Source organism: Falco peregrinus, chromosome 11, assembly GCF_023634155.1.
Source record: "Falco peregrinus isolate bFalPer1 chromosome 11, bFalPer1.pri, whole genome shotgun sequence".
NCBI classification, from domain to species: Eukaryota; Metazoa; Chordata; class Aves; order Falconiformes; family Falconidae; genus Falco; species Falco peregrinus.
This window is the reverse complement of record NC_073731.1, coordinates 32,648,849-32,675,552: the sequence shown is the minus strand read 5'-3', so window position 1 is coordinate 32,675,552 and position 26,704 is coordinate 32,648,849. Positions and strand designations below refer to the sequence as shown.

The 26,704-nt window shown below is 49.7% G+C and overlaps 1 protein-coding gene and 1 long non-coding RNA gene across 6 annotated transcripts in view; one reads left to right on the top strand and one right to left on the bottom strand.

Moving 5' to 3' along the window:
* LOC114010784 (uncharacterized) overlaps positions 1-8,110 on the bottom strand; it is a 33,937-nt gene extending 25,827 nt beyond the window's left edge. For 4 of the 5 annotated variants that reach the window (XR_008749127.1, XR_008749124.1, XR_008749125.1 and 1 more), the window contains exon 1: positions 7,973-8,110. This is a non-coding gene — a long non-coding RNA (uncharacterized LOC114010784). Of the gene's footprint in view, positions 1-7,860 lie in introns of all 5 variants that reach the window. The other variant, XR_008749128.1, reaches the window with a different exon arrangement.
* DSTN (destrin, actin depolymerizing factor) lies at positions 8,045-18,973 on the top strand. Its single transcript, XM_055815961.1, has 4 exons — positions 8,045-8,261; positions 17,013-17,320; positions 17,560-17,636; positions 18,683-18,973. The coding sequence occupies exons 1-4, from the start codon at positions 8,259-8,261 to the stop codon at positions 18,790-18,792; spliced, it is 498 nt and encodes a 165-aa protein (XP_055671936.1). The 5' UTR covers positions 8,045-8,258; the 3' UTR covers positions 18,793-18,973.
* Positions 18,974-26,704: the final 7,731 nt, after the last annotated feature.

The following is a 26,704-nucleotide window of genomic DNA, read 5'->3' as shown; positions in this document are numbered from 1 at the left end:
GCTCTGCAAGAGGTCATTGCAGCATCTGGGGAGAAACAAGAACATCAGGCAGGTAAGGAAAGCCGCAGAGGGGCTTAAAGCCACAGAACATTAAAAAAAAAGAGTTGGAAATGACTAGTTTGTGTTTGGCTGAGAAAGGGACGGCTCTCTGACAGACGTGCGGACAAATTCCTTTCATGCCACCAGATGGTGCCCTGCCTTCAGTCACCGGCAGGCAGCTGGCCCGGCAGGGGACAACGGCTCTCTGCTCCACCTGCATTTGATGGGCACTGTCCTCAGAACTGCAGAAAGAGGGAAGCACCAGCCTTGCTTTGCTCCAGGGCCTGGCCTCCCCAGTGGGGCTTCTCACAGCTGCAAGCTCACCTCCTCCCTGAAACGAGGTGAGGCTGACTTTGAATCTGAGATCGAGAGACCCAGGAACCAGGAGAGAAGGTAAATCGACTGCCTGCCCGGAGGCAAGGCCCCTGGAGAGGAAATGAAGGTCAGAAGTACCTTTTGGAGCACTGCATGAGCAAAGCATTTCTACGTTGGGAAAAAGACTTCTGTGACAGGGGATCTGACAGGGGAAGCACTGTCCAGGAGTTGTGTTTGCGTTACATTCAAGTCTTTTTGAACCAGCAGAAGTGTCAGAGCCCTAGGGAAGGATTGTAGGGTAGCCTGTACAAGGAAGAAGTTGCTCTGGCAGCCCAGATTCAACCCATACACCATCAACAGGCAACCCACATTTCCTGGCCTCCTTCAGAAATGCAGGTGCAGTCACAGTCCTTGCCAGAACCCATGTACGGCTTGTTGGGTGACAACCCATCAAGAGACCTCAGCTGCGCTACTCAGGCAATGCAATGGCTCAGAAAGATGCCATCGGTTGCTGAAGACAGGAAGCGCACGGGCTCACCAAGCTGGTTCACCCCACCAGACCAGCTAGCCTTTCTCCTCCCAGTGTGCCAGAGGAGAGCCAGCACACCAAATGTGAGCCACCATCACAGATCCAGGTGCAGAACAGATCTAAAGGGTGGGAAGGGTCTGCTCCTCTCACACTGCCCTGTTTGTCAGCGAAGACTTCCCCACAGCCACCTCACTGGACAAGGCTGGCCACAACAGGAACATATAGCTCACCTTGGCCCAGCTATGAGCCCAGGTGGCTAGCAGACCTATAGCTACCAAGCCACTTTTGACTCCATTCTTGATCTACGCATAAAGACCACATCCTACAGGCTGATGGCACCCACAAGACAGATAGGAGAGAGGTCAGGGATACCGTCAGAGGTTCCCACCCATGGCTGTGTGCTCTCTGCCTGCACACTTCCAAGAAACACAGACCCTCCTCTTCCCCAGTTTGTCTCTCTGCAGCATCCTCCTACTCCTCCACCTCACCTCACACAGTCCAAGTGGCAGAAGCGGTAGGACTGTTTTCTACCTATGTGTGAGGCAGGTTCATCAGGAAAGCAACACCCTTTTTAGACTACCTGATATATTGGAAGGCAAAAAAGTAAGCAAGCGCAACCTGGTGCCCTTGCTCTCCCTAGCACCCGCCCATAACACCACTGGCGCAGCCAGTTCTCATAGCTCTTAGACCCATCCAGTCCCGGGCTGCGGGCAGATCTGTCCTGCTGCCCACCCCAGTTATACTCCACAGGCTTCTCACCACTGTTACAGCAGCCAGGGCTGTCCTTTGGAAAGGAGCGCCCACCTCTCCATACCTGCCTCTGCAACTCAGGACTCCAGTAACCACCCGAAACTCTTGGAGCACCCACCTTCCTACACCACCACATTCCCAGAATTCACATGCATGGCTACTTCATTATCTTTGGAAAGTTTTGAAGGGTCTTTCACTACTCTTTAACAAAACTTCCCAGCTATAAGGCTGCTGTTAATGAGCATCCATCATGCTGACTAATACGGCCTTGTTGCTTCCCTTTTCATTACCCTGTGTGTTTCTTTATCTTATGGCTAGACAATAAGCAGATTAGGGTGGGGATTTTCCAGTCTATGCCGGTACAGCACCTTGCACAGTCAGTAATACAATGTGGTAGGGCTAATTCACATGCTGTCTAATCTCACCCTCAGAAGCCCTCCTTATAATGAACTCCCAATTTCAACCACCCCAGTAACAAAAGCCAAGCTCCCCCCCCCACTCCTGAGAGCTAAACTTAGACAGGTTCAACAGGTGGTCACAGCCCCAAACACAAACACGCCTGCAGTTCCGCAGCCAGAAGAAAGAGCCATCTTGCAGAAGCAACGCACCCCCAAAAGGTTTCTTCATTATTCTGATGCAGCTAAGTGCAAACCCTATCATAAAAAAACAACCTGCAACAACAACCTTCTGTCTGGGTCACCGTGTGAGAGCCGTGGGGGTTAGTTTAGTCAGGAAATAAAACCTTATTAATGGCACTGCAGATATATCTCAGCAGCAACCACCTCCACCCCTGGAATAAAGCCCACATAAGCCACAAGTGCTTATTCTCCAAGAAATCCATGCAGCCATGCCTCATTTCATACAGCAGCATTATCATCTTGCATGCGCAGAGATGGCCTAAAGGTTAGGGTGTTGCCCTGTAAAGACAGCAAAGACTTCATCAGACTTACCACAGATTTCCTGCCTGAGGCTGGGAGAGGCAGGCAGCCTCTCTCGGCTCAGCCCTCCCCCTCTATAAAAGGGGTTGCACACACAGCCCGGCCTCACAGCAGAAGCTCAGGAGCCTCCCCACACTAAACGCTGCAAAGCATTTGGGTAATACCGCCAGAGATACTGCTTAAAGCTTTACGCACTGGTTAAGAGGAGTTCAAGGCCTCAGTGTTCTCAACATGAGCCTCCCTTCTCAGACTGACAGGGATTGAAGGTCCAATTCGTATGTAAGCAGAGAAATCAACACATTACTCCAAGTTTTGTTCATTGCTTATTTTGAGGATTTAAGCAAAAGTTGAGCAGTGCTTAGTCCTAAAGCTGATTCTAGGGCAGGATGTGTTTCATTTTCATCATACAAAGTACTTCAAAGGTGCTTTAACATCAACAAAAGCGAAGGGGAGAAGAAAAAAGGGGAAGAAAAAAAAAAAACCTCAAACAAAACCCAAGCCAGGGAGGAGAGCAGCTTAATGTCATTCTTGCATATTTACATTAACGTAGGGCTGTTCAATTCCTGAGCTGCCACCTTGTGTTACTTCCTCCTTCCATCCTAGTGGTGAAAATGCCCCAGGGGTAACGAAGCATTGGGCTACCTGCCCCATCACACTAAATCCAGAATGGTTCTGATGAAGCTGATAAAATCAGTCCGGTTTTACAGCAGCAAGCAGGGTCAGATTTTGGTCCAGTTGTTCAGAGCCTGCTGAATTTTTACTGTACAGAAATTAAAAGGACTGCAACCTGCAGCAATGGTGGAAGTTGACAGCAAATTAAAAAGAATATGAGTTCTGGCATTCATCCTTAGTAATTCAGAACAGCATTTTCATTACTGTAAAAACAGCACATGTTTATAAGTAACATCCAGCTCCAATGTCCACTAAAACTCAAATTGTATTATAGAAAAGGCAGTGCCAACATTAACACTCCATAAATGGGAAACAAAGGTAAGGGGGGAAACCATCTTGCCCAGCCTCACCCCAACTGGCTGGGGCAGGCGTTTGGACCAGACTGGGGCTCTCGGTTCCTGCATGCTGCCTGCTGTGCCACACCATCTCCTCGGAAAAGGAATGGAGCATCACAGCAGTTTCTGGAAATTGCTTTTAGGTTCTCCTCCTCCCCCAAAATTTCCTTTTAAATTTTTGCTCCAGTGCATCTACAAGGCAGAAAGTTTCAGCAATGCACAGCAATGGGCTTCTCATGGCTTTTGTTTCTGCCGGTGAAACAGCTATGACTGTAAGGTTTACAGAGACTTTCTGTTCCTGTCTAAAATTATCTTTGCTGAGCCTTGTGATGCCAAGAGCACAGAGCCAATATTCCAGAAGCCCTGGGAAAAACGGACTACATTTCAGGCACACTCAGCTACTGCGGTTACAGTAGCATCCATCAGCCACACCAAAGCTCAGGGCCACCACCATGTCAGGCCTTGCACAAGGGGACACCCACCCATTTCTTTGCTGCGTGAGACAGCACATAACGTCAGGGCCTGATCCTGCCATCTGGGTACTCTGTGGTTGTGGGGTGGTTGTCCAGCCAAAGAGAAGTCTCTGTGATCCCTGCTCAAACTGTGAGATTAGGGCGAAAGGATATGAAAAGACAGCAGGTGGATGCAGACAGATGGGGAATGCCGAGGCTAACAGGGAGACAACAGCAATTAGCATAACCAGCAGCAGTCTCAGCTCACCAGCTGCTTTGCTGATTGTCTGCCTCCCTGATTTCAAACAGCAAAAAAAGCCATTTGCCTACGAGGAGCATAGTCAGTAGCTAAAACTGCCCCTCAGAACTGAAAACATCAGGGAAAAAAAAATGATTTCCATGATACAAAAGCAAGGCTTGCAGGGCTGCCATGTAGGAGTTTGCCTAAGTAAGGCATGGAGCAGGCAGCTCAAAACAGCTACCAAATACTTCAGAGCGAAAGGCTAAAAAAGGAAAGTTTTAGAGGAGGAAATGAGTCAGTAACTTGCAGGACGGGAGGGGGAGTTCAAATAGCTGAGGCATATAAAGTAAGCAAGTAGTCACCATCTCAAATGCTAGAGAGTCGGTGTGATGGATGTATTGATCTTTGGTTTCTGTTGATGCAGGGTCTTGTTACCGGGTGGGAGCTCATGGATGACTTTTTATATTGACCATGCTGGGTTCTGAAGTGGTCTGTCACTGGATGGAAGCTGCTCAGCTGCAGTTCACACTGGTGCTTCAGACTGAAGCCAAAGCAGGTCACCACCAGCTACAGGATTGCTGAAATTTCTTGGGCTTCCCCGTGGCTGCGGAATGGATTGGGGTGGGGATTGGGGTGGGGTGGGGTGTCAGCTTAACTGCAGATGCCATTTGCCTTAAGAGAGGGAGGGGAATTCACCTTTCGAGGTGGTTCATCCAAACATCCAGCTTGAGCTTTCAGCCTCATTTATAGCACTAATGCTAGGAAAAAGGACAAAGCTTACTCAGTGCTGAAAAGCAGCAAAGCTAGTAAAAAACCCTCCATCTCCACAATGCTGTATCAATCCACAGCGTTGATTTCTTTCTTTGTTAACAGCCTCGTATTGCACTGAAACCCTGGGGCAAAGGGGTAAGTCTCACTCTGATAAGCCTTTAACTTGCTCACTCATACACCACCACAGCAGCTGGCCGTAACAGGGTGTGCATGAGCAGAGCAGTAAGCCATGAGAGAGCTAGCGTCAGCATGGCAATAAACCACACTACTTCCTCACCTCTGCCCCAGGTCCCCCTCCCATCAACAGGGCAGGACTGGGCAAAGGGAGCTCATAAAAAGCAGCAACAAAATTTCCTTCCACCCTCCCCAAAACAGGGAGCTTCCCCTTGGTTCAGGCATCAAGGCTACAGAGCTGCCACAGGAGCACCCTGCTTCAAGCAGAGGGGAACACACAGCGCTGCAAATGGCTAGGGTGATGCTTAAGGTCACAGGCACATGAGGAGTGGGGCTGTCGAGCCAGAGAGCAGCACAGGACTGGAAAAACAGACTCACTTTCCCCTACGCAAGCAGCAGCACAGGATTTACATACAGTAGGGGTCCACAAACCATGACATACATACTGCTAATCACTGGCAGGCAGCTCCCAGCGCCCGTGCTGGTACAGCACAGAGTCTGTGGAGCCCTATGCTACGCAGACTGGTACTACCATGAGCCATGCACTTGTCAATGCATTTTGGTGCACAGTTCCTGTGTCTAGCTTCCTCAAAGCACCACAGCCGCTGTGTTTATGCCTCACCGGGCTATGCTGGTTTGTTTTTTGGGGAATTAAACCTTTCAAAAAGCCGTCATGGTTCTTGCTAAATGCCCTTCCCAGAGCAAGCGCATCTTTCCTATGAGGCAGAAACAAGTGAGAGAGATCTCCCTTACTCTGCTGGTGAAGGAGTCCCTGTCCTTGCTGAGGTTCCTTTAACTAGCTAGATACCTTCTCAACCCACTGCAGTGTTCCGAAAAATGCAATGAGACCTCTTGAAACAGACTGATCCAACAGGCCAGTTCCAACCAATTTTCCCTTCTAAGTATACAACATGAAACAGCCCCAGCCCTGTTCTCATGGCCTTACATCGTCCCTTCCCCTCCTCCCCAGGATGTCTCACTTCTGTACCCCTCTTTCATAGTGCAACTGATCTACGAAGAGCAAGCTTGTAACAATAATAGACAAATTACCCACATCAATTAAGACTAAAAGGCACGGCTGCCCAAGCTCTCTGTTATGTGCCACCAGAGATGCAGCTCTGCTACAGCACTGAGCAGGGAGGTCCCTGTAACCAAACAGTGCCCGCCTTGATTTTCTCTCCCAGCCATGCAGCACGCGCTGCCAGCAGGCTAACAGTCACAGCAGAAAGACAGGACCAGAACAAGTTGTCCAGAGAAATGTATTTGTAGGACTGAAGTTCCACTATTACACACGCATTTTATCTGACTTGATTTAGAACTGTATGTTTAAAAAACAAAAAACAAACACTAAACGTGTCCCTACTCAATTCTTGTTACTACTTCCAAAGTAAGTTAAGACCCTGGTCCAAATTTAAGCATTCCTTGATTAAATAAATCAAAAAAGAGCCTAGGAAAGAACAACGTACCCACCCCAAGTTAAGTTTAAGTTGTACTGCTAGGTCTCTTGCTAGTTTCACGATTTGGTGAAAACTGGTACAAATGCTCTCGCAAAAGGGACCCCTGGCCAGGGTAAGCCACCCAACACAAGAGCCTAATGCAACAGGAATGCTTTTCCAATACATGCATCTTCAATATGAATTTCAGCAACTTCTATCTAACGTGAACAGTTGTGACAGCATTTAGAGAGGGCATCTACTGGGGTATGCTGCAGGGGCAGGGGATGAAGGGGGGAAGTAACACTCTCAATTAGAACAGCAATATGGGTGAAAAGTGATATACAGCTCACACCTTTTATGTTGAAGCTTCATGGTAGCTGTAACCTGGTACGAAGTATTGCTGCCTTAGACCACAGCCCTGAAAACATGCAACCGAGTCTTTTTGTTTTCTGCTTACAAGCAGGCAGTCATTAAATAAGCTCGATACTGGGGGCTTTTTGCTCATCAGTTCACGCCAGGAACATCACTGCAGTCCAATAATGAAACCTAACTGTCTATACATCTTTTAACACTAGCAGGTGCCTCTGTAATCTGATTACAGAAAGCCCGAGCTTTACTGCCCAGAAACGTTAAGGAAGTAATATTTTCGTAGCGTTTCGAGTGAGCAGCGCTGCCATGAACACGGAACAGCGGCTTCTCCAACCCGCCGCTCTTAACAGCAACAGCGTTTTCTCAGCGCTCAGCTTTGTGCCGGGGGACAAACCGCTCATTGTTTGAGCCACCTGAGAGACCGGCGGCCGCGCCCCACGCGGGGCCGGGGCCGGGGCCGGGGCCGTGCAGCGAGGCGCAGGGTTTCCTGCAGCAGGCAGCGAGCGCGGCCGGCCCGGGCCAATCAGGAGTGCCTGGCTGAGATCGCACCAAACTAGGTATGAAAAAAAAAGTAAGAAAAAAAAAAAACCGAAAGCAAAGCCCCGCACTTCCTCCTCGCCATCTCCTCAGGCCGCCTCCTCCCCAGGCTTCCCTTCCTGCTCGGCCCAGCGCCATAGCCGCCCTGCAGCTGTCCCCTTAGCTGCCCCCCGGCTCCCCGAGGACTGCTCGGCCCCGTTCGCCTCCCTCCCAGCACTCCAAGTCCGCGTTTTGCTCCCCCACGCCCAGCGCCTTTCCCTCACGGCCCCACGGCTCTCCCCCTCAGCGCCTCCGCTGCACACCTTGGGGCAGGTAATCCCGCCCCACCGCGCGGAAAACACGTCGCCATTGGCCGGCCGGCAGGTGACTGCCCGTCAATCAGCCGGCAGCCCCCCCTGTGACTGGGCAACCTACCCCCATCAGCCAGGTGGGGAAGGGGTGTGGGGGGGGCTCCCCCCCACCCCTGTGCAGGCAAAAAGGCGCATGCGCACGGAGCCGGGTGGGGTGGACGGGTGTGGGGCGTTGCCACGCGGGGCTCCCACCATAGCAACCGCTTCCTCCTCCGGGCACGGCGGCCGTGACGTCGGCAGCGTTTCCGCCCGGCTCGCGCCCTCGCCGCTTCCCTTCCTGCTGCCGGAGCCCGCGCCGCGCCCAGCATCCGAGGGGAGCAGCTGCTGCCGCACCGCGCTCTGCCGACACCATGGTAGGGAGCCCGGGCACAGCAGGGGGAGTGGGGCGTTTGGGCTTCTTCCCCCCCTTCGCCTTCATCTCTGGGGAAAGGGGGGAGGGGGGCGCTTGGTACCGCCCGCCTGCCGCATCCCGGCCTCCGCGCCGGCTGCCGTGCCTTGGCGGGGCGATGATATCGCGCTCCCCTTTCCTTCTCCTTCCCTCCGCCCGGTTCTTCCCGTTCGCCTTTGAACTTGAGGCGGTGGATCCGTTCTTTTCCCTTTCCCCTCCCCCATCCCGCCATGAGGCGGCGGGAGGTTACTCCCCCCCTTTGAGGTGATGGAACTGTCCTCTTCCCTTGGTCCTCCCACCCACCCCCACCCACCCCCCGTGAGGCGATGGTACGTTCCGCGCCGCACACAGGCACTAGGGGCAGGCGCGTCCATTTCACCGGGGGGGTGGGGTGGGGGGGTGTTGCGGTGAGGCGGCCGAGCGAGGCGGGAAGGGGGGGTGGGGGTGAGGATGGGACGGCGGCGCGATGTGCGGCCCTTCCCCGTGCCGCAGGGCGAGGCCGGGGGGGGGAGGGGCGGTGCCCCCACCCCCCACACAGACACCCCGGGGGGCTGCGTGGGGAGTGGGTCGCCGAAAGGCCCCGGGGGGGGTGAGTAGGACACCCCTCCCCGGGGGGGCTGGGGGAGCTGCCCCCTCGCAGAGGAAACGCGGCCTCGGCCGCATCCGCCCCGCCGGGCGGCCCCGGGCGGGAGCCATCTTCCCCAAAGCTGAGGGGATTCGGGCCTGGCCTAGAAAACGGCGGCTGGGACGAGCCACCCGCTCTCCCGCCAGCCGGGGCCCCCGCTCTGCGGCCTCCCGGGGCCGGGCCGCCCTTAATCAGGCCCGGCTGGAGTCAGCAGTCCTGGCGGCAGACAAAAGAGGGGAAGCAAAACCCGCGGAAGGAAAAAGCTGCTTGTAACAAAACGTTTTTGTAGCGGCCGCTTGAAGAAGCTTAAATTTGAAGGTACTTGCCGAAGGGGCTTGGGAGATTATTTTTTTTGTCTTGTTTTTTTTGCACAGAGAAGAAACAATGTTGGAAATATTTAAATCTAAAATACAATGCTGGGAACAGGGAGCATAGAAATGCATTAAACGTGCACACTGGCTTGCCTGTTTTCTCTGGCTTTTAGGAAGGCAGCAGGGGACTCCGTTCATAAATGGGGCAGAATAGACCAAACAGCTATTAAGCTTCATGGTGGTTCATTTTCTGTTTGGTTGCTAAAAGTTTGCATCCTGATTTAACTCAGGCTACTGCGACTGACAAATTCACTTGAATTACTAGCTGATACAGTTTCAGCTGCTGTCCTGTTTTTGCTTGAGTTATGCACAAGCACTTGTCCAGCAACAGACATCTGTGTGTTTTCATGCACTTGCCTAGTTGCATTTAGTAGAGCGGTTACTTACCGAGTCCTTACCCTGGTATTTACCATTAGTTTCTTGAACATGTGGTATATCCAGTAAATAAACTTTTAGTCTGCATAGACCCGGCAGCCAGGATATGTTACTAATCTCCCTGCTTCCTATCACACTTGAGTTGAAGCATCTAGAGCTGGTCAGCAGTGTGGAGCAGAGCTAATGGGAGTCACAGATGAAGCTGCTAAAAGTCTGACGAGACTTGCAGCTCTTGTTTAAAGTAGGCTTGTCTGAACAGGCTAGCTACCACCTCTGCAGTACGCAAACCTAGTTTAGAATGACTACTCAGTGTGTCAGGCTTCATCTTGCTTCAGAACCAGAGAATTCCCCAGTCAGTCAAAACTAGTATTTCTCATAGTGATCTCCTTTTTGGAACAGTCTGGGTTGGCTTTTTTAAGATGCTTTCCAGTTGCTGCAAATGAACTTATTTTGGGCAAAGAGTGTAGGCCTTCTGGCAAAGTACAGCAATGCCAGCAGGAGGGCATCATTTGGTATCAAAAGAGCATTGGATTTTCTGCTTTTGTGTCTTGCCACAAGGTTGAGTTTCTTTGCTGCTGGATTAAATGACTCCATGGTCTTTGGAGGACCGTGCAAATTATTTTTCTTGGTTGTTAGTCAGTACTGTTCCCAAATCTGTGTAATTACAAGGTACATATGCCTCATATACAAGATGACAGCCTCATGACAATTGGTAGTGTGGGTGTCTGGCATGTTTCTACTTGCCTTGTCAGAATATTGCTATCAAGAGGCTCCTGCTGGGAGCAAGGGCTGACCTAAGCGATCTCATGTGGTAGAGCTTGCAGACAGCCAGAACTTGTATGTAAAGCTGTTCGGAGCCTTTCACTTGCCCGACTGTTCAGTATTCACAGCAACCTCTAGGAAGGGTATCTTGGTAACGAGTATCTGGGTGCCCAGAGCAGGTCTTTAAAGCCTCTTTTTATGGGTTAGATTTAAGCTTTAGGTTGCCATAGGTGCCTGGAGGGCCACAAGAAAATCCATACAGTCAACTTGGGCTTGTACTAGCTGATCTCTGTGCTGAATGTGTTTCTAGAGGAGCTTTGCTTTCCTGCAAGAGTACTGTTGTATACCAGCTTATCACCCACATTACCTCAAAAATGTTTCAACACAGGAATAGGTACTACTCAAAACTTAAGCCCTGCTACTGGCTACCACAGTTCCTCTTTTTCAGCAGCATTGCTGGGATTGCCTTTTGTGGTTATTGCTTGTTCTACCTACCTGGATAATTATATCAGGAATGAAGTTTGTGGTAGCTCGGAGAAGGTGACAACTTCCTCTTTGGCTGAAAGCTGAGGAAGTGACCTCCAGGAATTCAGGGGAATTTTTTTCTGCTGGTTTTTTTCACAATTGCTTTCTTATCTCCCCTCGTCTAGTCAATAACCTTTCGTATTGGCAGTAGAAAAAAAAAAAAGCTGAACAGAACTCAGATTCCTTCCCCTCTGCCTCTGCTCCCCCTGCGCCGCCCCCCCCCCCCCCCCCCCCAAAAAAAAAGCAAATACTGCAAAATAAAAAACTCGAGTCTAGCTAGCAAGATTGGCCTACAAGTGATATGCAAATAACTACTGCTTGCTGGTTTATGGTATGCAAATAATGGCTTCTTACACAACAGTGGTAAAAAGGCAGTTAGTTGTGCTTCCTATCATGCTTCAGATCTGAATGTAAGCCTTGGACTTTCAGATGCTTAGGCTGCCTGGAGTAAACAGGGCAGTCTGTAGGTATAGGTATATATCCGGCTATAGGTAGCAGAAGACATGAGCCTGTTGGGACTTCGTAAGTCACTGGTGTTCCAACACTGGTGCTGGTCTTTGGGGTGAAGTTAAACTTGTCTCTCCATGCATTGCCTCCTTTCCTGCTCAGCACAGTGGGGGTGGTAATATCAGATGGGTTTGCTTCAGTGCTCAAATAACAGATTAAAAGCAAAGCAGTATTTAAGATCCTTATATTTTTAACCACCCACATTTTCAGTTGGCTTGGTGGCTGTAGCTGACACTTTTTCAGAGGCCTGATTTGGCAAAATCTCCCAGTCTGTTAGCTGCAGCCAGGCTATGTGACCCTCCCTTTCTGTCTAGGTGCTCGCAACCAGCTTGGCTCAGTTTTCCCTTCAAGGTCTCTGTTCTGATGATGTCCCAGGGTATTGCATGGCAATGTAAGCAAGGGACAGCTTTGTGAATGCTGCTGTCCCAGAACAGTTGGTTGGTTAATAGAAAATATTTAATAGTTAATTGAAAAAAATACTTGTGCCAGGGATGTACTATGACACATTACTGAGTCAGATGGAAATGCTGCATGGTTCCATGGACAGTTTAGCAGTGGCAGGGTATTTTGAAGGCAGATAGGAGGGATGGTATGCCAAGCAAAGGGGAAAACGGGGCACTTGCTGAAGAAACTGAGAACCAAATGCATGGCAGTAGTGTGCCTAGCAAACATGGGAGCACTGTGTTCTCAAATCTGCCTTTGCAATTAAACAAGGCATACTTTAAGAAGTTTTTGGTGTCAAATTCTGGAAAAAATTGATGATGTTTTTCCAAGAAGCAAAAGTTTCCACTTGAACAGCTGTGGATAGTCCACGCGGGTGCACAATGTGTGTGCGTTGTTCCCAAACAAAACAAGTCAAGAACTACATCTTGACATGTCTCTGTAGGTAACGCATGCACAGGCACCGCTATGGAGGGCTATTAGGTTCTGGTCACAGGAAAGAAAACCCACACTGTAAAATTGTCAATACTAACAAGACAAATTTAGTCCTTCAAACTTGCCTTGAGGCAAACGAAGTCATTAGTTTAAAGTCGTCTTGGCTTTCTTGTAGTTGAGGAGGGAACAAAGGCTTTTCCTAGGTAAAATATTTTAAACATTGAAGGAAAATGCTGGAGTTCATGGTGCTTCCAAACAGAAGAGAAGGCAGATTTCATTGTGTTACGGTTGCATTTCAGTGCAGGCTTCCTACAAATCCAGTTTCAGGCATCTGGCATGTGTCTCACCCCTGAAATGGCTTTCTGTATATGGGGATTTTCTTGAGAAAGCTTTGGATTATTCTTCAGTCATTCACAGTTTAGATTAAATTTCGGTTGTAGGGTACTTGGTGATGGAGGCAAAATGTTGGAAGCTATTAGTGGAGGCAGCTGGGGACAGCTCTTGCAGTTGGAAGCCTGCTAGACAGAAGGCTCTCTCTTCAGGCTGCCCTGTGTAGGGATGGCATTCTGCTCTCACAAGACTTCTGCAGTGCTTTGCACTTAAGGCAGGAACGATGGCTTTGTTTAGGGAATAAGAGCTGTTGTGTTACTGCAGCGCATGCTGACAAGGCATTTAATGCAACCATTACCTCATGTGCCTACAGCAGTCTATATGAAAATACAATGGAGAGACTGGTATAAGCGTTCCAGAATAATGTACGAGGCAACGCTGCCTGTAAGACATGCTGCCTTTGCAATAGTTGTGTGGAGGTACTGGGGGAGAGCTCATTTTTGCTGATTTCCTTCAGAGAAACTTGCTCTGTCCCTTTTTGTCTGAATGTCTCCCTGAAAATGCTGCACTAGCATCATTTTCCCATCTGATAATTAGGTGGCTTGCCTCCTTGCAGCTGCCTTGTTTCGGTGAGATTAACAGGCCCTGCAGCTAAGGTGCTTGACACTTACAGGAACAGGCTGGCCGCTTGAATGTAGCCTTTCCTCTGCAGTTGTATTCTGAGGATGGTTTTAAGTTGGTGTTGCCTCTGTTACAGGGTTGATCTGTCCCCTACAGCAAAACATCATCAGCTTATGGTTGTGTATGCCACAAGTATCTGCAATGTGCTGCGTAATGGACAGCCACCCATGCACCAGTCCAGAGTTTGCTAACTGCTTTCATACTGAAAAAGGAACAGAACCATGCTAGCAGTTGTAGCCCTGCAGTGTTCAAGCCAGAATGCACAAAATCATGTGCTGTATTGAATCCTCTGAGCAGAGCGATAGTGGGCCAAAGAGAGAAACCAGACTAACAAACGTTTATTTTGTCACTGCTGGCAGGGTGGCAACTTCTTGTCAGCTATTCTTCTGGAGAGATCAGCAGAGAGACAGTTAAAATGTCGAGTGGGGACATGTATATACAAGTGTGGCATTTTTCCTTGTTCCAGTGCTTTTAACAGTCATCCTGTTGCTGCCCTACACAGAATGGTTGCAAGCACCTTACAACAAAAACTGCCTAGGGTTTGGATTATTTCCTTTTTAAGTACGTTTATGAAGCCATTTGTGGCTGGTACAAGCCCAGGGTTGAAGCGTCCTACAGTTAACAGAAGTAGATCCTCTTTTTGGAAGCAGTTAGCTGCACTGGGAGTTTATGGGTTCATTTCAACCCATACTGTGACACAGCTATAGGGTTTTCTCAGATGGAACAAATCTGCATTGTCTCTAGGAATATAATGGCTGCTAATGTCAGCCTGTGTGATGAATCCGGGGGTTGTATAGCAGCTGTAAAAAGAAATAGCACCAGCTACTAACAGCCTTTTGCTTTGGAAAGCTGAAAAACCCAGTTCTTACTATTGTCCCTTCAGCTTCTGGTCTGTCCCAGTTATCAGCTGCAGTTTAACAGTGAATTTTGAGTTTCCAAACTAAGTACTCTCAACATTTTTGGAATCTGAAATGACTTGCCAGCAGCGCTCAGTTTCTTTATAAGGAAACAACTTGTCTCCCGACTTGGGAGATACGTTTCTGGCTGTGCAGTAGCACAAGCATATGCTCTTGACTGCACAAGAGTTTGCATCAGCCTGCAGTTTGGTTGCTGCTGCTTGGTTCTGACACGCTGCTGAGCTTTCAAAGTTAACTTTTTGGCAACAAGAATTGGTGCAGGGGAATTAGTTGTTGTGGTCTTGGAGCAAAGATTAAGAGTTGACAAAGGTAGAGCTAGGTGACATGAACCACTTCTGTGCGATTTACTAGACTCGTTCCCATGACAGTTCAGGGTTCCTAAGCATTTTCTACTTGGGATCCTGAGGGTTTAGTGGCTGTAAACTGAGTATTAACGCCTGTTGTCAGCTACTGAGGTGGAGCTGGGGGAGGGAGATTGTCTTGAGTTCATTGTGGATTTCTCCTTAGTGAATGATGCAATAGTTCTAGTTGCTGCACTGTTTGGTTTATTAGGGCAACCTTGTATTGCTTCCAGTCTTCCCAGAGAACTCTTGCCTACACCAAACACAGGGATGGGAGGAAAAAGACCTTTATTTCTCATTAGTCCTCCATATGGAGGAGGTAACATAGGAACATGAGTCACTTTGAGTTGATGTTTGCACTTTTGCTTGAATTTATCCTGGAATAGGCTTTCTCCACTTATTTTCCTTGACTTATTGGCAATATGCAGAAGGGTGGCTGCCTGCCAGGGAGTTGAGGCACAGTCACTTTGCTCCCTCTTCTCCTATCCCAAAGTAAATGTAAGGGATTCTGGATAGATTACCCCTCATAGACAAGCAATTCATTGTAAAACTTGAGGGAAGTCCCTTGTATTTGAGTAAACCCCTAAAGATCACTATTCTCCACGCTAAAGTAAAGTTTCTGTCTCAGGTTCACTGCTGTATTAGATTGCCCTGGTTTTGCATGACTGGCACTTGGGAGATCTAGATGCTGAACTCCATGATAATAGATTCTGCCAGCTGTGCTACCTCTCTTCACTGGGTTAGCAAAGCTTTGCCAGTCACTAGAAGTTAGAGGAGAGGTGATGGTACAAAGGAGAATCTGGGCTTATATGAGGTCCTGCATGGTAGGTAGGTGTTGATGAAGGCTTAAAAAAACCTAAAAAACAAAACCATCTTAAGTAGTTGTCCAATCAGTAACCACATCGCAAGGGCTGCCTGTTTGAAAGCTAGCACTAAGCAGTTCACCTTCACCACTGATCTCCTTGGTTTTGCAGCTGAACAATGCTGTTTCTTCAGAACACTCCCACTCTGACAAGGTACATCGCCTCCCACAAAATGCATCGTTTTGGGGCTGAGCTTAAGGAAAAATACAATGTAGAACAACCTTTAGGCTTTTTCAGTTAGTATACCTTGTATGATGCTTTACTTGACTGTTTAGTACTGCTGACTGTGCTCGTAACAGTGACGTGTAGTAGTTTACACAGAGGGAGGAGGGTGATTTTCCTTCCGAGATATGATTGCCATATCTGAGGATAATGCTATATGAATTTAGAAGACCAAAAACCAACAGAGGAAGAAGCAGTATTAGAAAGAAATCTCTCTGTTTACACGGCATGCAGCATTTTGAGCAGATAAATGTGTGTTGGACAGGCTTCAGTTTGGTCTTTACTGCTCTGGCCATGATGTACTTCCAGCAGTCTCTGCTGGCCAGTATGGCTTCCCATACTTGCAGTATTCACTGTTGCACAGCTGTTTTTAAGCTCTCCCAAGTTAACTGCACTCTGAAAACAGAACCTGGCTACAAATGCTTCTACCCTACTTTTTTTTTTTTTTTCCCCTTCCCCCCCCCAAAAAAAAAAGCAGCAGACTGAAAATGCAGTTCAGCATCTCATCATTGTTGCTAGGTCTTGTCCTCTTTATTCTGTGCAACTGCCTGTAACATTAGATTGGTAATGCTGCATCTGCACCTATTACAGCTAGCACAGGGGGATACCACTAAGTAACTATAATTTCCTGTTAGTCTTTGGAGGTGGGGGAGGCTGGCAAGGCAAGCAGCTTGCTTTAAAGACTGGTGGAGGAACTGCTGGGAAGAAGACACTTCAACTGTTAGACTTGCAGGTTCTCCCTTTAAAACTGAATTCAGAGTGAATTCTGAAAGTTGGCTTGCTCAGCTAAAAATTGTACCACTATACTCCCAGTACACCCCACATGTCTTGATCTCTAAACCAGATCCATGTGACAAACATGGAATCTGGTCATGTTTTACCTATGTTCCTAAGGCTGCTAGCAAGCGTGCTAGGAAACTGAGCAGAAGATCTTTGTGGACTTGATTGTCTAGCCAGCCTGAAATGAGTAACAAAATTAAGCTGCTGTAATGCCAAAGGATCTACCACAACTGAATCTCAGGGGACAAGGAGTGGACATGCATGTAAAACTACCCCAAAACAATGTTTTAGTATAAGTAGGATTGTGCCTTCTTCAGAATAGTTTTGGTTTGGCAGCTGGCTGTGGGCAGCATCGAGACTCCAGATTCTTTACTTGGCCTGGAAAAGGGGGGCCTGCAGCCATTTCTGACGAGACTCTCAGGCCACTGGTGGCTATTGCCAGTATTGGTTGTCTTCCAGCCTCAGATTTAAGGCAATGCAGTAATGTAGTTGTGAAAACTTGTGGTGGTAGCCCTAAAGATCTTTGCTCTTGTCGTTGCAGGCATCTGGAGTACAAGTTGCCGATGAGGTATGCCGTATCTTCTATGATATGAAAGTGCGGAAGTGCTCTACACCTGAGGAAATTAAGAAAAGGAAGAAGGCTGTCATCTTCTGCCTCAGTCCAGACAAAAAGTGCATTATTGTGGAAGAAGGCAAAGAGATTCTGGTGGGAGATGTCGGTGTGACAGTTACCGACCCTTTCAAGCATTTTGTGCAGATGCTTCCTGAGAAGGATTGCCGTTATGCTTTGTATGATGCAAGCTTTGAGACCAAGGAATCCAAAAAAGAAGAGCTGATGTTTTTCTTGTGGTAAGCAGTCTTCCCAACTTGCTCATTCCTAACATGCAGTCCAAGCACTGTGGGTGAGGTCTCTGAGTATTTGTGTGGCCCAGACTGGCAAGATGGCAGGCTTAAAATGAGCCAGGCAGCGTGATGCCTATATTCTGAGCCCTGACACGTTTCACCTTGTTCATAACTGGTAGGATGTTGCTTCTGTCTGTGCTGGGTAGTAAATGTCACTAATCACACTTCTTGGTGTATCCCACCAGGGCACCAGAACAAGCACCTCTCAAAAGTAAGATGATCTACGCAAGCTCCAAGGATGCAATCAAAAAGAAGTTTCAAGGTATGTAACACAGCTAATGCTGCTAGCTGTCCCTGGCATCTAGAATGCTTTCACAGCAAGGCTTAACCATTGGCTAATTGGTTTGGGATTTAGTTTTTGGTTGTAGATGGCTGGGTTTTTTTGAGATACTAGTGAGAGATGAGAACTCAAACACCTTGTGCAATGGTAGTAATTAACAATGCGCTTGATTTAGAGATGTGGTTGTGATTACTCATTTCAAAAGGCATTGCATCTCCACGTGGAGAAGCAGAGTTCCATTCAGCCTGTCAGACACGGTTAACCAAGGAGTAAACATCTTGCTGCAGCATTCAGAGATTTCATGCTCAGTCGGCCTGGCTTGTAGCCAGAGAGCGCTGACCCCCTTCAGTTCCTCCTGCTGCACTGGGCCAAAATCTTGCAGCCTGCAAGACAGACAGGATCGTTGTGCAGCAGTGCCAGCCTTCACAGGACAGCTGGCCAGTGGACTGGAACTACCCAGGGAGGCTGTGCTGCATATGTGGAAGTTAGTTAAAAAAAAAAAAAAAAAAAATCCTGAAGAAATTCAGCTTTTCTCCACATCAGACAGGCTTGGGTTGAGCTCCCTGCCCTCCAAAAAAAGAATCCATTGTTGATTCCTTGGAGCAGCAAAGCCTTTCTGGTCTCTACAGCCCAGATGCTCACTCTGATTCTTTCACCCACCTCTCCAGAGCCAGCGGGAGCTGAGTCAGCCATTTGAGCCTGCTTGCATGTAGCTTCCTCACCTGCCATACCCAGGGTAGCCCTAGAAAGGAGAGATCCGCTCCTGAGAGAGCCTGCAGCAAAAAGGGGAACAGTCTGAGCACGGATGTAGTGAAAATGTTCTCCCTGGTATTTCTGCATTGCTATTTGGCGTGTAGCCAGATGTCTCCTCTGACACACAGCAGAGAAAACCATCCAAATGCCTAAGCTAAGGCAGGGCTTACCTGCTTGAGTGACCCGATTGCCTCTTCTAATGTTACTACCAAGTACATTTGATTGATTACTAGCATGTTGGAGTGCCACATTAAGTGTTTTACCTCTTTTTTTAGGCATAAAGCACGAATGCCAAGCAAATGGGCCAGAGGACCTCAACCGAGCTTGCATTGCTGAGAAGCTAGGAGGCTCCCTAGTCGTAGCTTTTGAAGGAAGTCCCGTGTAGATGTCATACAGTGCCACAACTCTACAAGCATTCCATGTTTTAATATATCAGTTATGTAAAGCAACCATTCTAGGCAAGGGTTTCACTAACTGTAGGGAAGCTGTCTTGTAGAATAAAGTAGATTTTGGAGATGTAGCTCGTATGTACAAATGACCCTAAATAAATCGAATCTAAGGATTTATCTTGGTGTATTAATATTTGCATTGGTTGTCCAGCCCAGTACTTTCCCTGATGGATTAACACTAAAGGTCTCCCAAAATGTTGGTCCAATGCTGCAATGTGTCAATGTATCATGGGATGAAAAGGGGGGTGGGGGTGAGAACAATCTGGTTCCTATTCTTAATTTTCTAAATTGCAAAAAGCAAAATTCAGTCAGTCTTTTTGAGGCTACTGGTCAAATTGCCAAACTCAGAAACAGTTTCCCCTATAAGCATTTAATACAAAACTAAACCTGTAGTGAAAGTTAGGCTAAAACAACCTGTTGGCACAAAAACTGGGTTAAATTCTTAGTGCTAGCAGTTGCAGAGCAGTACTAATAAAGGCTAATCCTGAAGTGAAATAGAGATAAAGTAGACACACTTTTCTGGAGAACTAGTCCTAATCCACTCTTGTAAACTCACAGTGCAGTAATAATATTTAAAGGTTCACTTGTTCTAGAGGTTCAATGTTCTTGTTATGAAATGCCTTGAGTTCTCTTTCAGCCTGAGGGATTCTATAAAAACTGCTTTTTTTGTTGATACAGTTTAATTTAGAACTACCTTTGTTTCTCTAATACACACTAGTGGGTCAGATGCTTCTGAGGCTTCTACAAATGCAGATACTTCTATCAGAGCGCTCCAGTTCTATGGGTAGTACAATGAGAAGAAACCACATCTCAAAAAGTGGTATTCTCAGCCCCAGTCTTTGGTCACTTGGTCTGTAATTACTATTGATCTAACTTGGTAGAACCAATCAGCCTGACTAATATGTCTTGATCTGGGCTTTTTGTCTGTTAGCTTCTTTAATTCTGTAGAAATGCATGGAAATATCACCTAGAAAGTCTGACCTGAAATTGAAATGCCTTTTGTATGGGGGGTAGAGAACATTCCTGTGCCAGCTCCAGAGATCTTAAAAGGCTTCCACGTTTCACCGGTGGTTGATTAAAGCTGTTTCCTTTGTGTAATGTGTACATGGGAGTTGCATAGAGTTTTCCTGTATGTCTGTAGAGAAGAAGAAAAAAGAAAAAAACAAACCAAACCCCTTAGCCTCCCGTGCATTACTGTGATATGTTCTGTGCGTGCCAAATTCAAGTAGCCTAAATAAATGGGCTTTCCCTCCCCTGGGTCAATGAGTGATTCCTCTGCAGCCTGTGGATTAGCCCTCCTGCAGCGGGGCCAGCGCTGCCGGCTGAGCGTGCCAGTGCCCTGCGTCAGCCGGGGGTTCGGGAGGCTGGTGTGCGCCTGCTGCAGCTGTCGCACGGGGAGAAAGCATGGGGGTGTGGGGCGGGGGGAGCAGGCTGGATGGAGTGGGGCGTGGGGAAGCAGATTCACCTGCCTGCTGAGTGATGGCCAGCCTGCCATGGGCTCTTGCTCCCTGGCAGCACCTGCTTTTGGCCCTGGGGGGCTTCAGACCCAAATGTCCATGCCTTGGGGAGCTTCCTGGGAAACTTGTTGCAGTCTGAGCAGGAGAGACCCTGCACATGTCAGTCACTTGATGTTGCTTCCCTTGTAAGAACTGAGGGGGCTTTCTCTGGCCAGCCACTGGAGCCCAGGCGCTTCCAGGCTGCCCCCTCCCCTGAGCTCTGGGCAGCTGTGTGGGGACAGAGCGGCACTGTCCCCGCCGCTCCCGGCACAGCAGCAGGCTGCCCTGGCTTAGCCGCAGGGCCAGGGAAATGGTGGTCCATGACCTCACGCAGCATGTGCCCTCTCTGGCCACACTGCGCGGTTCAAACCTTGAATTCAAAGGCAGGCGGTGACGGACTGCTCTGACTTGGCACCCACACGGGTCACCGCATTGGGAGCACAAGGGTTTCCGATGCAAAGAGATCCACCGGAGCGAAGCTTTGTGACTTTTGAGAAAAGCAAAGCGGCCTGGTTTGTGCTGGGGCTTTTTGCCTGTGTTTCAGTCAGCTCTGAGCTCACCCAAAAGCGGCTCGTCATCGTCCTCATCAAGGGCTCGTCCTTGCCGAGGTGTCTGCAGGACTGGTCTCTGTCCAAAGTCCAGGTTGAGAAGGAAATGTGACACAGCGGGACTGGTGCTGCCTGACAAACCACGGGAACTCCCAGCCCCAGATCCACCTGATGACGCGCCTCCAGACTGCAGGCATCTTCCAAGAGACAGCCAGCCCAGGTGACGCCGTGGGGGACTTCTGCCTGGGATTTCCTCCCTCGGTTAGGAAACGCACCAGGAGAAACCCTGCAAAGGGGGAAGGATGTCAGACCTGGAAAGTAGGAGTGCAGTTTGCACAACAGGAAAGCCCTTGCTCGCATCAGGGACTTGCCTCCAAAGTGCCTTAGTCCCAGGGATCTTTTGAGGGATGAGAAGCCTGAGGTGGCACTTCAGGCCTTGGCTACATGCGCTCCCACAGCTTAAGCTGAGCTAAGGGGGTTTGGGACCCTCGCAGGAAGTCCCCAGGTGTTGTACTGGCCTCTGGAATACTCCTGCATGCCAGGGCTGGCAGTAACTCAACTTTCAGAGCTATAATGCTTCAGGCTTGTCCCCGCCATGGAGTTATTGGGCCCAATTTTATTATCTCCCAAGGCTGTTTATCCTGCTGCTGTTGGAACTCTGTGAAAAGCAAAGATGTTTCTTCCTGTGGCTGTTCAAATCCTTTCCGTTAAGGTTTCTCCCACATCACCCAGACCTTTTGAAAAGGCAAGGTGAGCAGGGAGAGAACATGAGGAACGTTTCCTGTAGCCTGGCCACTTGCTGGGGAGGAAATGGCTTCCTGGCAGGACTACATGAAGAAGAAAAAGGCGAAGGGGTTCAGGTGATGGACCCAGCTCAGAGCCACGCCAGCTCAGCAGGACTGCAGCCCAGGTAGGGCAGCTTGGCTGAAGCAAGAGCACAGCGGGTAGAAACCCTTTCAAGTCCACGTGCGGGCAAGGGTTTCCCCAATAGCCATTTTTGTCCGTGACCCTGGGGAGAGGATTGGGATGGGAGATGGAGACTGGTAATTGAGGCCTGAGCGTGAGCAGCAGGTGCTGCAAAAATAATTTAGTGGCTCCAGCAAAGGTGACCTTGGGTGTCTAAGCTGTGGCTTGATAAGCCCAAGTAGCCAGGTTGAAAGGTGATGTAAGGGGTCCCTGCGGGGGGATCCTGCGAGGTGTACCTGTCACCAAAATTGGGAATCAAACCCCTCAACACCAATGCAGCATTAAGAAGCAGGCACTCCTTTATTGCAGCGCTGGGTGCTCGGTGGCATCTCCACAGACCAAGCACACCTGTGTAGGTTTTTACCGTTATTTATACACAAAATTACAGGGTCGTACACTCCCAAATACAACAATTGGTTAGACATTTACAAATAATTGTAATATTTGCTGTGTCACCCTTCTCTGTTACTACACTTGTGCGGGGGAAGGGCCTTCACCTGGGCAAGGGTCTTTTTGACCTGTGGGCGTGATTTTTAGTATTATAATGAAGGCAGTTCACTTCTGGACACCTTACAAGTAAGTTTTGTTGCCGGGTTGGAAGGCTGGGTATCGGCCTTGCCAAGCTGTCCAAGAACTCATCCTATACACAACAGAACCTGGGCGCTCTGGTTATGGTCTGGAGAGTAAGGACTGAGGCTGTGATGGTCTATAGCATGGGGACTTCAAGGAACAGTCTCGGATAATCGGCAGTACAGCGATTCATACATCATTGGTTAATAAGGTGCTAACACGATTCCACCATGGAGGTTAACTCTTTAGAATCAAAATGTTCTTCTATGTAACTGTTACATTAACACAGACTACAGAAAGATTCAATAAGATCTGCAAGTAATTTGCAACATACCTGCGAGGGGTCCGTGCGAGGTGCCATCGTGAGGGGGTCCTGTGAGGAGATCCTGCGAGGTGCCATTGTGAGGACATCCTGCGAGGGGATCCTGTGAGGTGTACCTGCGAGGGGATCCTGTGAGGTGTACCTGCGGGGGGATCCTGCGAGGGGATCCTGTGAGGCGAGTCCCGCCCAGCAGCCGCCCAGCAGCCGGCCTCCACGGGGCCCGGCCCAGCCCCTCGGCCGCGGCTGCCTGAGGAAAACCTGCTTCAGGACGGGTGAAACAGCGCGGAGACAAGGAGCTGTGAGGGAAAGAAATGCGAGGAAGGGCCCTGCGAGCACGGAGGGCAGGGAAGGAGGGAGCTGCAGGCGGGGGATTGCCCTGCAGCCCCCGGAGACGAGGCCTGTTCCCCCTGTGGGGCCGCAGCCCGCGGCGGGCGCTGGCGCCGGGGCCGGGGAGAAGCGCGGGCGGGAAGGAGCGGCAGCGAGGAGCCGCCGTGAGCTGAGCTGAGCCCCCGGCCCCGGCGCCACTCGGAGGGGGCAGAGGAGGCGGGTGATGCGAGAAACGCAGTGAAGCACCTAAAAGCCGACAGGCAGCAGTTGCACAGCCGACAGGAACCACCGAGAGGCAGGCAGGAGCCTCGGTGGCTGCGAGAGAAGGCCTGGGGCTCGGCCCGCTCAGCTCTTCAGAAGGGACAGTCAGTACTGGTGCAGAGGAGCTCCACAGGAATGTCAGTCAGCTAATTGCTGAAAGAAAAACTGCTCACTTGATAAGAGTAAGGACAAAAGAATGGTGGTAGTGGGACCTCCTTCTCAAATGGCCCCCCGAAGAGAGTGAATCCCCTGCTCGGGGAGCATGCCCGGAAAATTTAAAATGAACTTTACCTTTACATTGAAGCGAGGAAGCAACTAAGCAATAAATAGGTAGTAGGTGTAGACTCTGGGCAGAACTAGCCAACTTCACTGCATAAATATGCACTGTGAGCACAACTAGGTGTGCAAGTTAGGCGGAGCGATCCCCCTTGCACCTGGCGCCGCAATAAACATACCTGCTTTGTGACTTACCCGAGTTACAGAGTTTAATTCAGCACGACAAAGGTAACTCCAGCCATGGCTGAAATCGGGCAGAAGGATCCAGCATTCCCATCCAAAATCACCCCAGCTGGGCAATTGCTTCATCTTTACCAATTAAGTGCCTGCCTGCGGATCCCAGCAGCCGATCTGCCTGCCCCGCGTCACAGGCTGACAGGCGCCCAGCCGACAGCACGAGTGCCCCCAGCAAAGCAGGCATGTTGCAAAATGCCACCGGCTCCCGGGAGAGCAGGGGCTGGCCAGTGCTCAGCCCTGTGCTGGTGGGCAAGGCTTGGCTTTCCCTACCCCCTCAGGGTGGACTTCCCCTTCCACCAAGGTGCCGGGGGAAGAAAAAAATCCCAGCAGTACCACTTCAGGTGTGGAAAATAAAGTTAAGCCTCTTTCCCCAAAGAGAAGTGAGGTTTTTCAGCTTTGCTTAGCAAGAATCTGCCCATCTTTCTTCCTAAACCAGTCAGCTGGGCGATGTGTTCTGCAAGGGCATCATGTCCCCCACGCTGGGGACACCAAATCTGCTCTCATGCAGTTTCTGGAGCATCATCATCAGAGCCCTTCATGTGCTTGGGACACCGGCTGCCCTCCTTGCATGGGCCAGTTTGGAGGCTTTGTAACTGCTTGTGTGTTAACGCCTGGGTATCATCTGCCCTGTTTTGCACAAGAGCTCACAATAAAGGAAATTGTTACAAAAGCAAAAAAGAAACAGCTGAAAAACGGAAAGATTGCATCACTTTGCTGCACATGGGGGTGCACTGGGGGGCACTTCCTACCGGGGGCTCTCCGAGGGCGATGGCCACCCCAATACGCTCAACAGCTTGCTTCAGCCTATAGGTTGGGGTGGGGTTTTTTGCAATCTTGGTAAAATCCAGGCGTTCCCTCACTTTTTGAGGCTCTCCAAAGGCAAAAGGTGTCGGGCCAGGCATGCTGCTGACATGACAGTGCTGTCACTGGCCGTCCTTGCTTCATGAGGCTCTCCCCATGCTCCACAAAGTTCAGGAAGAGAAACTGAAGGCTAATGGTGGCTGCGGGGAAAAGCTCTGCTCACGGGGTTTGTCCCTCCACTGCGGGGAGATGGACCTGCCAGAGCCCGGGGTACTTGCCGGATATGCAGCCTATGCACGTACAACAGGGCTGGGGGATGCAGCAGCAGCAGGGCTTGTAAATGAGTGTGTGGGGTCTCAGCTGCCGCGCAAGGGGCTGGGGCCACCACCTGCCGGGGACACACAGCCCTCTGGCCACGTGCGACACTCCACCAGCTCCTGTCCCGCAAGGGACTGCAGGCAGTGATGGAGGGGTGTCACCGAGCCACCCACCGAATCTGGGGAGGCGGGGGTGGTCCTTCTCATGGCTCACCGTGACCCCCCGAAGGTGCTCAGCCCATTTCTGCAATGAGCACTGACGAGCTCAGCACTGATGGGTGCCCCACGTTCTGGGAGCGGCAGCCCTTGCTTGCTCAGCAGAGCCCCAGAGAGCTCGGTGCCTCTGGACAAGGGTGGGAGGCAGGTCTGGAGGGGGGTGGGGGGTGGGGGGCTCTCAGCTTGCCGTTCCCTCAGCCAGAATTCAGCAGGACCCCTTTTTCTTGCCTGATCAGAGACAGGTCACGCACATACCCCACAGCCCAAGTGTGATTTGCACATCCCTTCTCCATCATGACCCCAAAAGCTGCAGCGCTGGGGGGACAGGACACGTGTCTACCCAGTCCTGCCTGCGTGGAGTCTGGTGTGTCTAACATAGAGGTTGAGCACACACTGACATCTCTAGGAACAAAACGGAGACGGGTCTGGCCTTCATCCCCCTTCCTGGCCTTGGTTCTTCACACACCCCAGAGGCATCAAGTACTTTGGGGGCCTTTTCCCCCCACCAGCTCCTCAAATCCCGCTGATGTCAGTGCCGGGCTCAGCAGCTTTATTGGGAGGAGGCAGGCACCAAGCTGTGACGTGGTCTCTGCCATTCCCTAAGAAACCAACTTGAAAGAAAAAAAAAAAAAAAAAAAGAGAGAGAAAATAAAAAAAAAAAAAAAAAAAGGGAAAAATAGGGGAAAAAAGGGTAAAAGGGTGGGTATGTGTGGATTTTCAAAAGGAAAGCCACAACAAGGGGCGAGCAGAAGGCTGGAGAGCATACCCTTGGGCAGTACCCAAGGACCACCACCACACAGGACCCACAGGGACAGAATTTCAGGGGTGCACTGAGGTTTAAGCGAGCAGGAGCAGCCTGTGCTGGGCTGGCATGGCTGTGCTGCTGTGCCCTGTCCCCATGGCAGGGGACCTCGGGTGCACCGTCAGCGTGAAAACTCACGTGGCTGGAAGGGAAGGCTTCTCTCCTTTGTGTATCTTGGAGAAAAAACAGAGGGGATGGCTTTTTGCAGCACAGCAAGCAAGGTGGGGAATAGAGGATCTGCTCCTGGCCACAGCAGGGTCCTTCTTCACTGACCCCAAGCACCTGGCTGGCTTGCAAACTTCATAAAAAATTAATAAATAATAACCGGGAAAATGAAGCAAGGATAAGCTCTTTTAACTACATCATTTTAATTGCATTGACACCCAGAAATACACAAAAGGATACGTGCCAAGAGCCACCCATCAAAGAGAGGCTTCCTTCCATGGTGGGTCTCACTTTCACACTTCTTTCACTCCAACAAACAAACAAAACAAAACAAAAAAAAAAAAAAAGAGAGAAAAAAAGGAAAATAAAAGAAAAAAATAATTGCACCAGTTGATGTACAAACAGAGTCTTCCCTTTTCACACATTCGTGGGTTCTGCCTGCCCCAACGTGGTCAGTACGGCGCCCTGGGGAACAAACGGTAGTTGTACAAAACAGTATGAAGATTTTCTTATAAACATATGCCTGCACTGTTTACTGGCTGGG

What these genes read in the sequence shown, in the direction of transcription:
- DSTN (XM_055815961.1), top strand. An exon ending in GAGCTGATGTTTTTCTTGTG is followed by an intron (nt 17,321 to 17,559) that starts GTAAGCAGTCTT and finishes GTATCCCACCAG; the next exon opens with GGCACCAGAACAAGCACCTC. An exon ending in AATCAAAAAGAAGTTTCAAG is followed by an intron (nt 17,637 to 18,682) that starts GTATGTAACACA and finishes CTCTTTTTTTAG; the next exon opens with GCATAAAGCACGAATGCCAA.